General features: G+C 45.0%; 1 protein-coding gene across 10 annotated transcripts in view; it reads right to left on the bottom strand.

Annotated features, from left to right (window-relative positions):
• The window catches only part of COL14A1 (collagen type XIV alpha 1 chain), a 232,915-nt gene that overhangs the window by 124,024 nt on the left and 91,900 nt on the right, over positions 1–16,991 (bottom strand). For all 10 annotated transcript variants that reach the window (XR_003038138.2, XR_001501879.2, XR_003038139.2 and 7 more), the window contains exons 18-22: positions 16,049–16,111; positions 13,781–13,932; positions 7,096–7,225; positions 4,552–4,674; positions 2,525–2,674 (exon numbers count right to left, since the gene is read on the bottom strand). Coding sequence is in view for 6 of the 10 variants with exons in the window: in XM_059874511.1 (XP_059730494.1) it covers positions 2,525–2,674; positions 4,552–4,674; positions 7,096–7,225; positions 13,781–13,932; positions 16,049–16,111 (618 nt within the window). In the remaining 4 variants the exon portion in view is untranslated. The remainder of the gene's footprint in view (positions 1–2,524; positions 2,675–4,551; positions 4,675–7,095; positions 7,226–13,780; positions 13,933–16,048; positions 16,112–16,991) is intronic.

Genomic DNA, 16,991 nt, shown 5'->3' with positions numbered 1-16,991 from the left:
AATCTGGACTAGTAACAATTTGCATCATGACATTGTTCCTTTTTGTTGATCAGCAAAGGAAGACCATTTTTCCTAAGGCAATGAAACAATCCTCTCAAAAAAAGGAAACCAATAATGACTTATATACCCACACTAAATTTTTAAAATACCGTGAATCAATTTATTTTCCATTTTACAGGGTTTTATTATTCTTGGGAGAAAGAGAGAAAGCAAGCCAATCTAATTTTTACCTTAAGGATAGATGATAAAACAATTCAATACTTTCATTATTTTAAAACACATTTGGAATACTCACATTTATTAAAGAAGAGAAGACGGATGAAACAGAAGGAGGGGAGCCGAGAAAAGGGGACAGAGAGACGAGAGAGAGTAAGAAGAGAGAGCAAGAAAATCAGGGACAGGAGGACTGGCTCAGACAGGCATCTGGAGAGAAGAGGAGGACGAACTAGCGGGAGGCGATGAAGGTGGGCAACACACAGGGGACTCACGGGGCTTGAGCAAGGCTGCTGGGCGGCGAGGGGGCACAGCTCACGGAATCCCTGGAGGCTTCCCTGGGGGCTCAGAGGGTGAAGAAGCCGCCTGCAGCGGCTCCATCCCTGGGCCGGGAAGATGCCCCGGAGAAGGGAATGGCACCCCACTCCAGTGTTCTGGCCTGGAGATGGACAGAGGAGCCTGGCAGGCTGCAGTCCGTGGGGTCACAAAGAGTCGGACACGACTGAGCAACTGACACTTTCACTTCCTAGAACCTACAACACTATCATTTCAACTGCCAAGTCCGAGATCAGAGCTGTATGCCAAAGGCTTCCGAGTCCTGTTGAAGAGAGACACTGTTTCTTTTGAGAGTAAATGGATCCCATATTTAATTTTAAAGATTTCCATAAAGAAGAATTCAGAAAGCTTCCTCTAATGAAAGGGCAGAGCAGGGGACGATGGAGGCTGAGACGGCTGGATGGCATCACCAACTCAATGACGTGAGTCTCAGTGAACCTCGGGAGTTGGTGGGACAGAGGCTGAGATGGCTGGATGGCATCACCGACTCGGTGACGTGAGTCTCAGTGAACTCCGGGAGTTGGTGATGGACAGGGAGGCCTGGCGTGCTGCGATTCATGGGGTTGCAAAGAGTCAGACACGACTGAGGAGCTGAACTGAACTGAGCCCCTATATAAACACAGGTGGCCAGACACAGGTGGCCTGGGGTTTGGTCCAATATGTGCCTCATACTTACAAAATTCCTTTCGTTGGAATAATTTTTTGATTAGCAACCAGAGTGAGAGATGACCCAAATTCACAAAGCGCAGTCATCACAATGATAAAAGTGGTTATTTGTCGAGTGCTTGCCATACAGTAGATCCTTTGTATGTTATATCTTTAGTCTTCCCAAACAGTCTATAAACAGTTATTACTATTAATATTATATCTTCATTTTAGGGTTGAGAAAATGTGGGCTCAGAGAGGTGAGAGGTTATTTGCTCAAGGCCTTAGCTAATAAGAAGATTTACGGTTTACACTTCTGATTATACCATGACTAACATCCTCGAGTGTGGGCCATGTGCTGTTGATAACACTAGGGGTAATTTCAGTCATCCGACAGCCAAACCATTTTTATTTTGGTCATTTATGTATTACCTTTAATGTGTATTAAAGTGAAAGTGAAAGTCACTTGATCGTGTCCAACTCGTTGCGACCCCATGGAATATACGATCCATGGAATTCTCCAGGCCAGAATACTGCAGTGGGCAGCCTTTCCCTCCTCCAGGGGATCTTCCCGACCCAGGAATCGAACCGGGGTCTCCTGCATTGCAAGCGGATCCTTTACCAGTTGAGCCACCAGGGAAGCAACGTGTATTAAAAAGACTGGTTTTCTGTTGAGAGTTATTATGTGGTTTTTGAAAGCATTTAAGTAAAAACAAAAAGAAACTGCAAGTTGATTTAAAGAAATATATTAAACAGATGGTGTGGAAGCATAAGAAACAGCAGGAATATGGCACATACGTGCCGGAGTCTGGAAAACACTGTATTATGCCACGGGTGTCTGTGAGTGATGTGTGCCAAGGAGAAGTCCCAGATGCTGTGCAGACAGCATGCAAGCCCTTAAAAGACAGAGAAGGAAGGCTTTCGAGTGGTGCAAGTATCTTTAACGGATGGAGTGAGAGGGTGGAGAGGGGCAAAGGCTTTGACAAAGGCAAGTTTCCCCTGGCTCAGCTTGGACCGGCTTTGACCACATCAGGTTATATGGGTTGGATGGAAAATTTCACCTAATTTGAAAAATACCAACAAAGACTTTCCAGAAGGAAATCCCATCCGCCACCATCAAATATGTTTGAACGCCGGCTTCTGACATCCTGCCTGCCAACTAGGACTCTGAACCACAGCCCTGAGTAGGGAGCACACCTTTCTTTCCATGAGGCACCATCCAGAAAGGGCAACACTGGAGAAAAGAGACACCGACTGCTGAGCTGCCGCAGGGCTTAAGTTACAGAGAAAAACAAAGTGCAGAACCACGCGCGGCAGCGGCCAGCCTTACGTGTTTTCACCACGCCGGTCAGAGCGTCGCTGAAACCCGAGGCCTGGGACGCGAATATTTTCACATTGTAGTCCATTCCGCTGAGCAGGTTTGTGATGAGGATGGTGTTAATGTTAGCTCCCACGAACGTTTCCAGGGTTGGGCCAGCAACTAAAGGAGAAAGAGTGTATTTCAGTTGCCACAGAATAGGGAAAAGGAGAGACACTTCTGAACTGATTGTACATACTCCACTGTGCTTCAGATTGCCCAGGAGACACTCACAGAGTGCGGCTTGGATCTAGCCCCGTTACGCTCCAAGACTTACCCACCCACCTGACTCCCAGGCTCGGGCTCCTTCAAGGCATCTAGTCCTTTTCTTAAACATAGTTCTTTCCCTAGAGCTACCCAAAGAAACTGGTTCACCTCACCGTCCACCATACTGTGAGGCCTTCACAGTGGAGCCGCCAGGATGTCACGGGCTTTGGGGTGCGTGATGAAACAGGAGTCATTTTGGGTTAGCCCACCTCAGACACCAGCTTTGTCCCCTGAAGGCATTAAGTTGCCCTAGCGGCCACTTTGTCATGGACACTATGCCACACCTCGCCACATAAGGACAACCATATACGCTATCAGTATGGGCTCCATAGCCCCTCTTCTGCTGTTTAAGGTCACACAGATGCCACTCCTCCTCCCAGGCCCTTGACCATCTGCCTTCTTTGGGCTTTTACATTTTCACCTCTGTTCCAACCCAGTGGAATCTTTGATTGATCAGGAAAAATATTCTGTGCTATGTCATATATAGGAGAAGGCAATGGCACCCCACTCCAGTACTCTTGCCTGGAGAATCCCATGGGTGCAGGAGCCTGGTGGGCTGCAGTCCATGGGGTCATGAAGAGTCGAACACTTACTGAGTGACTTCACTTTCACTTTTCACTTTCATGCATTGGAGAAGGAAATGGCAACCCACTCCAGTGTTCTTGCCTGGAGAATCCCAGGGACGGGGAGCCTGGTGGGCTGCTGTCTCTGGGGTCGCACAGAGTCGGACACGACTGAAGCGACTTAGCAGCAGCAGCAGCAGCATGTCCTACACAAATTGAGACTCATAGTGCTTTCGAGGGCAGAAAGGTTTTTATTGACCCATAGGATGATTTTTAAGTTTTCCTCAACCTGATGAATTTTATACCTTGCCACAGTTTTCAGAAAGCTATGCTATGTGTACCGTGGCTGACTCATGTCAGTGTGTGGCAAAAACCACTACAATATTGTAATTAGCCTCCAATCAAAATAAATAAATTAATATTTTTTAAAAAGCTATGACAAACCTACACACCATATTAAAAGGCAGAGATATCACTTTGCTGACAAAGGTCCATATAGTCAAAGTTATGGTTTTTCCAGTAGTCATGTACTGATGTGAGAGTTGGGCCATAAAGAAGGCTGAGCACCAAAAAACTGATGCTTTCAAACTGAGGGCAGGAGGAGAAGCGGGTAACAGAGGAAGAGATGGTTGGATGGCATCATCAACTCAATGGACATGAGTCTGAGCAAGCTCCAGGAGATAGTGAAGAACAGGGAGGCCTGGCGTGCTGCGGTCCATGGGGTCGCAAAGAGTTGGACACGACTTAGTGACTGAAGAACAAATACCTTAATACAGTTTCCAGAATGAGGAGACTGAGAAGTTGGTAAATGGACTTTCTCTAACTAATCCAAGAAGTAAGAGGTAGAAGAGGAATAAGAAATCGGAGAGTCTAAATGTTTAGAGCTTATATATCCATCAAGCCACAGAAGCTTCTTATTGCTAAGGAGTCAAAGTCTGCTTTGGCTGGCTCCTTGTCTGGGGTGGGCAAAGGTCAATTGTAGACCAAGTATATATTCTGCTTATTAACATACCAGCTGTTTTTTAGGTGAGGTGGTAACTTCAACACATTTTTCTTTTTTTTTTTTCATAAAAGGGAAGAGACTCTTCCCATTTCTTAAAACCAGTGATGGAAAGTAAAAACAAAAATAACCTATCTTTGAAGATTATATTTTTAAAAAGCATGACTTACCACTGACAGGTTTGTAGACAATTCTATAGCCCTTAACTGGGGAAGACGGGGGGTCCCATGCAATGCGCAATCTGTTATACCATTCTTCCGAAACCCGTAAGTTTTGGGGACCAGAGGGTGGCACTGGGCAGGAAGGAAAATGCAAAAAATGGTTTAATGTGGTTTCCATCTTTACAACCTACCTTTTGGTTAATAGAGTCTAATGGATTTCCCCACAGCTTAAAAATACTTACAAGGGAAAATGCACTGAAGTAAACAGTAAGAAAACTTAGAGAATCCATGGGAATGTTAAGTATTAAATAGTAGAAGATAATTGCTCTTGTGGTAAAACACTTTTATCTGAAGAGCAGCTCTTCACTCAATGAAATTTGGCTCCATTTTCTTCAGTTACTTTAAAGCAATATTGAAGTGAGAAGTGTTTATGAAAACATTTCTGTCACACGTCTCTCTGTCACACTATCATATCCAGGATGATTAGATTAATAGTAGTGATAGCAATTCTTAGAGGTAAGACTTTTTTTTTTTGCTTTCATCTTCATATTAGGGGTTCTGAACCATATCTGGTGGTTCAGACAGCAGAGAATCTGCCTGCAATACAGGAGACCCAGGTTCAATTCCTGGGTTGGGAAGATTCCCCTGGAGTAGGTAATGGCAACACACTCCAGTATTCTTGCCTGGAGAATCCCATGGACAGAAGAGCCTGGCAGGCTATAGTCCACGGATCGGAAAGAGTCAGACACGACTGAGCGACTAACGCTTTCACACTTTCAGATTGCCTATATTCTGTGAAATTTTAATCATCATTCATCAATTTTTTATCAAAACAGGAGAGCTATTTGCATGAAGGATCTTTGTAAACTATTATGCATGTTGATGGATATTATCATTATTACTTTGTTGCTAACAGAATTTAGTTGTGTTAACCACTGCTTAAAATAAGTGGACCACTCAAAATTATTTCCAAGAACACCCTTTGAAATAACTTTATTGTATAGATGGTATTTCCATAGTAATAGCCTTTAAAAGTTTTTATTTGTTTGAGTATATATGTGTGTTCATCATGGAACCCTTTTATAAATTATGCAAATCAAACATTTAAACAAATTGTATACAGTTTTTAAAGGTTATTTTCCATTTACATTATGACAAAACGGTGGCTGTATTCCTCGTGCTGCACAAGACATCCTTCAGCCTATTTTACACCCAAGTCTGTGCTGCGACAGAACCAAAACCAAAACAGGACAAACAGAAACCCAGGATAACACGAGAGAAGACGCGGAGTGCTTTGCCCGAGTGGTCAGAGAAGCCTGAGTCGGTGGCGTCGAGCCGAGACCAAAATGACAAGAAGTCAGAAATGCAAACCTCTGGGAAAGGATATTCAGCCTGGCAGCTGTGGCTCGCGTCAATTTCTAAGGCTGAGCCAAGCTTTAGAAAGCCAAGGAAGGGCAGGGAAGGCGGGCTGGCTGGGGGCGAGCTCAGGAGGGTCCAGGTCACCTCGGCCTGAAGGGCCCCTGCACAGATCTCAGAGTTTATGCTGAGTACCACGGGGAGCCATCAGGTGGCTTGGAACAGAGGGGAGACATGAGACCATCTAGATTTTCCAAAGCTTCTCCGCTGCTGTGAAGAGAGCACAGCATCCGGGAAAGAGGGCAGGAAGACGTGGGCGTGCGCTCGGGTGAGCGGGTGTGACGTGCTGGGTGAGCAGTTAGGTGAGGGGCGTGCACGGGCCCGGAGGGGCCTCTGAGAGACTCGCAGCACTGGGGATGATCAGACGCTGGAGGAGGGAGATGCAGCTATGATTCAAGTCTTAGGTTTTAGAGACAAGAGAACGGAACCCAAGAGCAGTGAAGCGATTTGCCCGAAGTCACACAGCTTGAATGTGTGAAGACAGAATCCAAGCAGATTTTCTCTCTCCAAATCCCTTTCTCTCTTCTTTTTTATTGGAGGAGAGGTGCTTTACACTGCTGTGTCAGTCTGCTGTACGCAAAGTGGACCGGCCGTGTGTACACAGCACACACACATCCCCACTTTCTTTGGATTTCCTCCCCACTTAGGCCACCACGGAGCCTGGGCAGAGGCCCCGAGCTCTGCAGCAGGTCCACGTTGCCTGCTGTATACATGGCAGTGTGCATATGTCACGCCCAGCCTCCCTGCTCATCCCACCCTGCCTTCTCGCCCTGGAATCCAAGCGTTTGTCCTCTTGAGGTCTGTGTCTCTACTTCTGCTTTTTAAATAAGATCTATACCCGTTTTGGGGCTTCCCTGGTAGCTCAGATGGTAATGAATCCACCCGCAATGCAGGGGACCCAGGTGAAGTCCCTGAGTCAGGAAGATCCCCTGGAGAATGGAAAGGCTACCCACTCCAGGATTCTCGCCTGGAGAATTCCATGGACAGAGGAGCCTGGTGGGCCACAGTCCATGGGGTGGCAAAGAGTAGGACACACGTGAGCGACTGACACTTCCAGACCATTTCCACCCCCTACGCTGCAGCTGCTGGGTGCATTACAGAGGACATCGAGCAACCCCAGGGGGAAGCTTCACTCACAGGTCTTTCCAGGGGCGGAGACACTGACCCCTTCTCCGTCATCATAGATGGGCGTCACTGTGACCTTGTACTCAGTCTCAGAGAGCAGATTCTTCAGAAGGAGAGTGTTCTGGCTTCCAGGCACCATAATCTGAAGACAAGAGCAAAGGACCATGGTGTTGGTCAGACTTCGTTCCGGCTGGTCCACTAAAGAGGAGGACTTGAGGCACTTTGAAATAATCAGAAGCAGGGAGATGTGCTTGAGGCTGACAAGAGGAAGACATCCATGCGAAAGCACTTCTCTCTGCAGCTCCCCTCAGAGCAGCCCTCAGCTTCTAATCACTAAAGCAGAAGGCTTAGATGTGAAGCTTGAGCACTCAGGAACAGCCTTCTCTCAACATCTTTTCAGCATTTGTAAAGCAGCCAGAAGAAAAAACGATCGCCTCTTTGCAAAGCAGGTGTTTATGGCTTAGGAGTGTTCATTCTATAACACAGCCTGCACAGCATATTTGCTTCTACTTAAATATCCTCTTGAAAAGTCAGCCTTCCATTTCTCCCTGTTCAGAGATCATCTGATCCCAGTATTTCAGGGTGGATGCTAGCCAAGAACACCACAACCACACGTTAAATCCCAGATTTCCGAGCCAAAAGATATTTACCAGTGACACTAAGAAAGGTTGCAGTTTCTTTTACTTCTGAAAGGAGAGGTCTTCCTCAATCTGAAATCACCATTCCTCTGACTCTAAAGTCTGCAGAAACTAAAATCCAGCAGTGGGGTGGACACCACCCACACACTGGTGCCACGTTCCGTGTAGTGAATCCTGCCATCCCTAAAAGAACATATGGACCAGAAAAGCCACATGTTCTTAATACTAAGGCCACAAAACATTCTCCCCAGGCTTCAGCAGTTAGATGCTGGCACATTTCTCGCCATTTGAAAGACTTCATCATGGCTGGAAAAAAATGCTAGGATGTAAGAACTGACCCAAACTAGTTTCAGGGAGTCACAAGACTGGGACAGCTGGAGCTGGTTTTGGATTCAAGAACTGGGTAAAAAGCCAGCAGGCAGAGGGCGTGCTGTCTACTTCTGGATGAGGGAAGGAACCTATACATCATGGAATAAGCCCTAGAAAGCCTCGAGTTGAACTCACAAGCAGCTGTCGCTAAGACATTGCTAAGCTCTAAAAGCAGCCGGGGTAGGGGGTTAATATAAAGAGAGGAAGTCTGCATTAGGTGATTTATACTAAAGCAATATGATTTTGCTCCTCATACGGAATGACATTGAATATCCAGGGTGGTACTGATGCAGTCCTAGGAGGGAGATTTTACATAAGGAGCTCTGCTTTACTCTAGAAGGAGTTGGATAACCCCGCATTAAGAAGACATTAAAAAAGAATCGCAGTTGTCCTGTCTGGTCTCATCCACCATGTAGCTTCCTTTAGGGCATTTCTTTTCTATATAACCCTCTGGAGCCCAGAGCCTGCGCTTTGACTCCAAGCTGTGTGCCTATCTACCCACCCATGCTGGTGCTCCTTATATAAGGTCACCTCTCAAACTGAGAAGCACACGGACTTGGGACCAATCAGATGTGGCCTGCAGGGCACTGGAAGCTGTGGGGCCGTCCTGCAGGGCTCGTTTAACCTGCCAGGCAGCAGTTTCTGGGGTTTATAGCAATAGTGCTCATTTAGCTAGCTGTTATTATCTGCCAAGTACTGCTCTAAGTATCCAATTGCAGTAACTCACTCTTCACCACAGCATTTTGAGGTAAGAAGTATCATTACTCTCATTTTATAGATGAGGAAACTGAGACTCATATAGCTATTGGGTAAAAAAAAAAAGCCATGGGCTTCCCAGGTGGCTCAGTGGTAAAGAATCTGCCTGCAATGCAGGAGATGCAAGTTCCATCGCTGGGTCAGGAAGACCTCTGGAGAAGGGAATGGCAACCCATTCCAGTATTCTTGCCTGGAGAATCCCATGGACAGAGGAGCCTGGCAGGCTACAGTCCATAGCACTGCCAAGAGTTGGACACAACTGAGCAACGGAACACCCACACACAAAAAGGCCATATTGAAATCCTGAATATCTGCTCTGAGCCCTTTTTTAACCACTGCCCTCTGTTCCAGCTGACTGTACTATGAAAACCTCTTTGTCCTCATGATACTCACTCCCAAGAATAAAACATAAACCTTCTCTTGGGTATGCAAAGTCCCTTCTACTGGGCCTCTGCTTGTTTGCGCAAAGCAAGGTAAAGATGAGCACCCACTCAGAAGACCTAAACAGACATTTCTCCAAAAATGACATATGGATGGCCAAGAAACACATAAAAAGATGCTCAACATCCCTAATTATTAGAGAAATGCAAATCAAAATGACAATTAGGTATCACCTCACACTGCCGGTCAGAATGGACATCATCATAAATCTATAAACAATAAATGCTGGAGAGGGTGCAGAGCAAAGGGAACGCTTCTGCACTGTTGATGGGATGTAAATTTGTTCTCTATGAAGAACAGTCTGGAGCTTCCTTAACAAACTAAAATAGAACTACCATATGATCCAGCAATCCTGCTGCTGCGGCTGCTGCTAAGTCGCTGCTAAGTCGTGCCCTAACCCTAACTCCATGCGACCCCATAGACAGCAGCCCACCAGGCTCCCCTGTCCCTGAGATTTTCCAGGCAAGAACACTGGAGTGGGTTGCCATTTCCTTCTCCAATGCATGAAAGCGAAAAGCGAAAGTGAAGTCGCTCAGTCGTGCCCGACTCTTAGCGACCCCATGGACTGCAGCTCTCCAGGCTCCTCCGTCCATGGGACTTTCCAGGCAAGAGCACTGGAGTGGGGTGCCATTGCCAGCAATCCTACTCCTGAGCATATACCCGGAGAAAACCACAATTTGAAAAGATACATGTACCCCAGTGCTCACTGCAGCACCATTTACAACAGCCAGGCCATGGAAGCAGCCTAAACGGCCACTGACGGAGGAATGGATAAAGAAGACGTGGTGCGTATACGTGAAGGAACATCACTCAGCCATGAAAACGACCCCATTTGCAACAGTCTGGATGGACCTAGAGATTATCTATCACACTGAGTGAAGTAAGTCAGACAGAGAAAGACAAATATCATATGATATCATGCATATGTGGAATCTAATTTTAAAAATGATATATATTATCTTATTTACAAACCGAAAAGGCTCACAGATTTTGAAAACAAACTTATAGTTACCAAAAGGGAAACGTGGTGAGGGAGACAAATTAGGAACCTGAGATTAACATACACACACTACTGTATATAAAATAGATAACCCACAAGGACCTACAGTATAGCACAGGGAACTTTACTTAGCATTCTGTAACAATCTGTACGGGAAAAGAATCTGAAAAGGAATGGACATATGTACATGTGTAACCACATCCTTTTGCTGTACGCTGAAACTAATACAACATTGTAAACCAACTATACTTCAGTAAAACTATTTTAAAGAGATGGGCACCCATTAAAAACACATGCTACAGGTCATAGCAGATGATGGCTTTGTTTATGAAACAATTCTATAAAAGACACTCATGGTTAAATGAGATGCAAATCTAACCAGTAAACGTCACGTTTTTAATTTTTCAAATACGCTACTCCATGTCTAGCTCCATTATTGCTCAAAGCTCTTCAGAACTGGATCTCATCCAGCAAGAGGTTCCCACTGTAGACAGAGGATTCCCCATGTCTCATTTTGCTGCTGTCTTAGAAAGTTCTGTTTCTATAGAGTGATTATCATGCTTTCTGTGGTGAAGGATTAGGTGGGGTTGGTGCTGTCGTTTTAATTCCAACCCCTGAAGATCAGTATTCTTATAAAATATAATAAAACAAAATTGCTAACACATATGGTCATATTCTTGAATATTCCAGCAATGTCAAATTGCTATAAATGTTTTTAAAAACTTAATGTTAATATCAAGCTTATCTTGTAGGAGACTGATCTACATTCTGACTATCCCTGCTCTAGAATATTTCCTGCAACTTAAAATTCAGTGCACAGTTTTAGATTTTTCGGGTAGGATCCAGAAAAGTCTGGAATCCTGGTCAGCCTTTCACAAATAAAGACACGTGAGACCTCCCTCCACTGCCAACAAAGCTCAGGGCAAGGTCACTGTCATGGCTCCATTTCTTAGCAGAGCTGAAAGTCAGTCTTTATGAAATATTTGACAGGGAGTTTTACTTTCTAAGGGTTTGAAAGCTTTTTATTGGGAATATTTCGTAGAGTTGATTATGCTTAGAAAATATAGAAATATTTCACTTAACCTCAATTGGAAAAGTAAAGTTAATTCCCCTTGTTTTATATATATTAAAGCTTGAATTTGGTTTACCATAGATCTATACTATTCTCCAACTTTGGTACTTTATCTTGGCATTTCCTTGGATAAATTTAATAAGGTTTTATAGCTAAAGAAGATTTGGAAAGATGGTAAGAGGCGTTTCTCCTATCCGGACACATTTCCTTTCCCACATTTGTAACATGTTTAAGCCCTCTGTCTTTCCCTGTCAGCCTCATTATTTTAATCATTCATTTGGCTGGACTTACTCACCTAACGTGAACAGTCTCACAGACGCAGAGAACAGACCTTGTGGTTGTCAGCGGGCAGGGTTGAGGGAGGGGTCGAGCTGAGGCTGGAGTTAGCCTCATGTGACAGTAAGCTGTCACATACAAGATGGATAAACAAGGTCCCTCTGTACAGCACAGGGGGGATAAACCATGACGAAAAGAGTGTGTGTGTGTGTGACTGAATCACTCTGCGGCAGAGCAAAAACCCACACAACACTGTAAATCAATTATACTTTAAAAAATTTAAAAAAAGAAAATATTTAAGATATTCATTTGGTAGGTGGGAGCTATTAATAATATAGTTCAAGTGCCTGACATACCTTTGTTTTATAATCTAAATGCACACACTTCCTGTCTCCAATAATATATTACATTTATATAGCAGTAATGTTTCATAAAACACAGATATAAATTCTCAATTACTCCCCAGTAGAGTCCCAGAAAATATGTCTGTAAATAAAGAGTGCACAAATTCAATTTCATTGGAATTCACCAAAGGGTCTTGATAGTTAAAAAATTCTAAAATACTTTCTTTTGCATAGCAAACACACTTCTGCACAGTAAATAATTACCATCACATTTTATCAAATATTTTTCATTTTATTACACGTTTGTTTAACTGGGGCACATATGTGTTGAAGACATTTGATCTTTTTTTCCTTCATCTAGGTGTCCAAGTGTTTCAAAATAAACAGTGTGAAATGAAAGAAACTAGCAAAGGGAAAATTATCTAGAGACGATCCAAAGTAAATATTATTATTATTTTACCTTGTATGGCTTGCAAGTGCACACACAAGATTAAACTGTTACTCATTCCAAATTAGTGGGAATATTTAGCAAGAAGCTTAATGTGTTTCTTGGAAAGAGTAGAAACAAAAACCAAAAAACAAAGCTCTCACTCTGGGAAGTTTTTATGGGCTTCATTTTAGGGACTAGATTAAAATATGAGGACAATAACAGGAAAAAATGAAACATCCAAATTATGTCTTCAGTTGCCATGGTTAAGCACAATTTTAGCTTTTTGGTATGTTCCAATCATGGATCATTTGAAATCTATAATCTGAGTGAATTTATAACTCAACCTGTTTTATTCAAGCGTCCATTAACTTTCCAAAACTGCCCCCAGACCAATTCCATGGACCTTCTGGTCATTCACAGTGGACCTGCTTATTGCCCACTGTGTTATCACTGTGTTTTACGGCAATTCATCCATCAGCCCGAAATTAAGGACTTTCCTGAAAGAATCTGGAGCTCCAACAATTGTTTATGTATCATAAAAATACAATAATTTGCCATCAAAGGCTTTATAAGTGAGGAAGAGAGAAAGAAAGGATAATGATGTTGCTCATGCTTTTAAGACAGGCTCAAGGATATAGTGTACAACACAGGAATGTAGCCAATATTGTGTACTAACTAAATGGAAAGTAACCTTTAAAAATTATATGATTTTTTAAATTTTAAAAACGAAAACACTTCATTTCTTAATTAAAAAAGAGGGTACCCAGGTTTTCAACAGAGAAAAAAAAAACAGAGATGAAACAAAGAAAACACACAAAAATCTAAATCCCTCATGAAGACACTCATGATTAAGAATACATTAGAAATGACTATAAACCTGCTCAAACAGAGTCAGTGTCAGGGAAAAATACAACCAATTGTTAATGGAGGGCATTTTATTAGGAACACTACAACTACATAAGAAGACCTTTGAGCTATGTTTTGCTGAACCTTTTAATCAGATTCTCACCATCAAAAATTATATATGTGTGTATATATATGTTTATATATTAAAAGTTTATATATCAGAAGTATGCACACACATGCACAGAGACAAGTGTATAATGGACTATTTATGATCCAATTTTTGTGCTCTAGCAAGTTGTCAAGGCAACAGAAGCAAAGGGGTAAAGAAGGTTCAGATGCTTTATCTATTTAGAGCAGGTTACAAAGATGGTCAGTTTCAGAGAGAGAAAAGTCATCAAGTGTGGGTCAAACAAAAACATTAGTTTCCAGAGAGATGAAGAAATGAGCGTAAAGCTTGCATTCACAGCGCGCTGGCCTGGTTAGTCAGGAGACGCAGAGGGGCTCATCAGCTCTGTTGATACACACCGTCCCTAGCACTTCTTCCGCTGGGTCCCCTTGAGCAGTCAGGTAGGTCACCCTGAACTGCTGTACACTGCTGTCTGAAATGTCCCAGGCTACCCGCAGGCTAGAAGTGGTCTCAGCATCTACCACCAGGTTCCTGATTCCGGTGCGGAAAACTGGAATAGACACAACCAGGGATTTAAAGAACTTTTTATCCATCTTATTCCAAAATGAGCTACAGAGGTGATCTGTGGACATGGCAACAAGCATCATTTATTGTATCTCTGTTATGCAGACCCAGGCGAAACAAGAACTGCTCAGCTTCAGTGGTTAACCGGGAGCTAGGACCCCGATTAACAGCAAATAAAAATGGGTTTAAAAGATGCTTTCAAGGTGAGTCCGTGGACCCCTCAAAACCCCCACGCTTTGTGTACACTGGTAAAGGGAACCGGGGAGCAGCTCTCAGTCTCGATAACGAAAAGGGGAGCCCCGAGCGGGGCACGACAGTGAGAACTCTCGTCAGTCTGCGCGGGAGAAGCAGGGCGAGGGTCCCACATGGCCGAGCTCGGTGTGCAAGGCAGCATCCGACACACACACCTGTCACCCACTCACCTGTTTCTCTTTTTATTGCTAGATTTCTTAAACAATGTTGGCCGCAGCATGTGGGCCTTAGTTCTCCAACCAGGACTCAAACCCACACCCTGCCCTGGGAGACAGAGTCTTCAACCCTGGACCCCAGGAACGCTCCCGGGCCGTTCCTCGTGTTAACACCCGTCACTCAAAGCACACGTCTCCCACCGCGGCGGCCTCGATCCACGCAGCCCGCGGGGATGCTACCTTCCTCTGGATCTCTCCGCCTCCATCTGCGCTCAGCCCACGTGGACACTACCTTCCTCCGGGTCTCTCCGCCGCCATCTGCCCTCAGCCGGTGGGGACACTACCCTTCCTCCGGGTCTCTGCGCCTCCATCTGCGCTCAGCCCGCGTGGACGCTACCCTTCCTCTGGGTCTCTGCGCCTCCACCTGCGCTCAGTCCGCGTGGACGCTACCCTTCCTCCGGGGTCTGTCCGCCTCCACCTGAGCTCAGCCTGAGTGGACGCTACCCTTCCTCCGGGGTCTCTCCGCCGCCATCTGCGCTCAGCCCGCGTGGACGCTACCCTTCCTCCGGGGTCTCTCCGCCGCCATCTGCGCTCAGCCGGTGGGGACACTACCCTTCCTCCGGGTCTCTCCGCCTCCATCTGCGCTCAGCCCGCGTGGACGCTACCCTCCTCTGGGGTCTCCGCCTCCACCTGCGCTCTCTGACCGTCTCCTCTCGTCTCCCACAGCGGCGGCTCTCATTTGTCCCATCTCCTCTTCTCCCTCTCGTGCTAACTCCCTTCCAATCTCTCCACCTCCACTGACTCCTCTCTTCATTCACTTACTGCCATTCAGCACTCACTCACTGAACTTTTCCTGTATGTTAGACGGTGTCAGGCCTTTAAGACACAAATGCTTAACACGCGACAGAAATAGTGACGCGTCCCAGAGGAGGCAGACGAAGGACCTTCCTGGGCAAGACTGCGGGAGGGGACCGGGGTGTGGGTGCAGAGCGCAGCGCCTCCCCTTCAGGACGAGGCGCTCTAGACGACAGGAGGGTACCGGGAAAGCGCGAAAAACCCCGTTACGGTTGAAGGCAGGAAGAGAAACAGGCGCTCACCAGGAAGCATTCCGGGGGTTATGGAAAGAGATTGCGAGCGTAAGGAAGGGCTCAGTAAAAAGGTGAATTGAAGAGCGAATCCGTGAACGATGGATACGTGGATGATAACGGAGATCCACTGAAACGTTTTAAGTCGGGAAATAAACCTCATCAGGCTTCTATCTAGCTGACTCCGACAGCTAGTTGGGTGCTGTATGGTGACGGAGGGGAAGTTAGATTGAGAGAGGAAATAACTGATGTAAGACCGTACACAGCCAGGTCTCAGTCACCCCCGGGAACAATCCTCAACAGACAGCATCAGGAGGAGTTACTGAGCTCAAAAGCAGAGCAGAGACTGCTTGGGGCTGCTCACGCTAACATCCTCTAAACGATTAGATGGAAATCCAAATGAAGACAGGAAACAGAGAGAACGATGAGTAGACTGGAAGACCGATCAGCACTCAAGGATAAGAGGTGGACAGTTCTAACAGGAGTGAAATTTGACCCTGCATGCCCCGTTCCTAACAATAATATAAATCAGATAAAACTGGGATAACGTAACTTCTGCTTAGAACAAACTCTTCTTCTTACGGGTACTTGGGCTTCTGTTTGCTCTTACCTGATGTCACAGGTCTGGTAGGGGCTTCTTCGGTCGTAGGTGGTTCTGTCCAAAAACTGTCAACTAAAAAAGTATTCATGACTTTAAACTTCTCTAATGATGATAACTCTATATATTTGTGTATAGCATTTTAGAGTTTTCAAAGAAAAGGCAGACAAGGAAACTATAACCTGAAGAAGTTTCTAATCACAGACACCTGCCATCATATTGAAAATTACATCTATAAAATGTGAAATCCACTTTGAAATGGGGCATAATCATGATGATTAAAGGAAATCAAGCAGCTGTAAAGGGGCTGCCAAGCAGGAGCAGCAAGGCAGACAATAAGAAGCGCATCTGCTATTTCTGTATCCACACTGGGCAACCAGAGGATAGAAGGGCTATTGAGGTCAACATGCTCATCCAGCAGCTTCTAGAATACTGGCTCAGACCCCTGGGACTTGCCTTGTCTGAGACTGCAGACTCTGCCAGGGGATGGGCTACCTCCAATGACATGGAGTACAAAGACCCAGCCCTTTGACTCAATTAGGGAGCACTCAGAAGGGCCACGCCAGGTGCAGAATTTCTAACAATATCCTGAGGGCTCGGTTTTAGCCTTTCCCTGTTCCCTATCCTTTCATCCTTGTTTCTTTACAGACGCATCTCCCGACTACACTCTCAACAAACCTTCTGGATGCAATTTTCTATTTCAGAATCTGGCTCCAGGGAACCCAATCAAAGACAACGTGTGGTTATTACCTCATATTTAAAAAATGAAGGGATGAATGAATCAGCAAGCGAATTTTGTGCAAGATCCTTGGAACCAAGATCAACTTGGGATTTTCCAGAAACTCCTAGACACTTCTGCCCTACATTTATCTGATTTGCTCATTTATTCAGTTATAAATTATTTCATCCATCCATCCATCCATTTATTCTTCCATCCATTCACCCACTCCTCCAT

Source organism: Bos taurus, chromosome 14 (genome assembly GCF_002263795.3).
Source record: "Bos taurus isolate L1 Dominette 01449 registration number 42190680 breed Hereford chromosome 14, ARS-UCD2.0, whole genome shotgun sequence".
NCBI lineage: Eukaryota > Metazoa > Chordata > Mammalia > Artiodactyla > Bovidae > Bos > Bos taurus.
The sequence above is the reverse complement of the archived record's forward strand: the minus strand, read 5'-3'. Positions and strand labels throughout refer to the sequence as shown.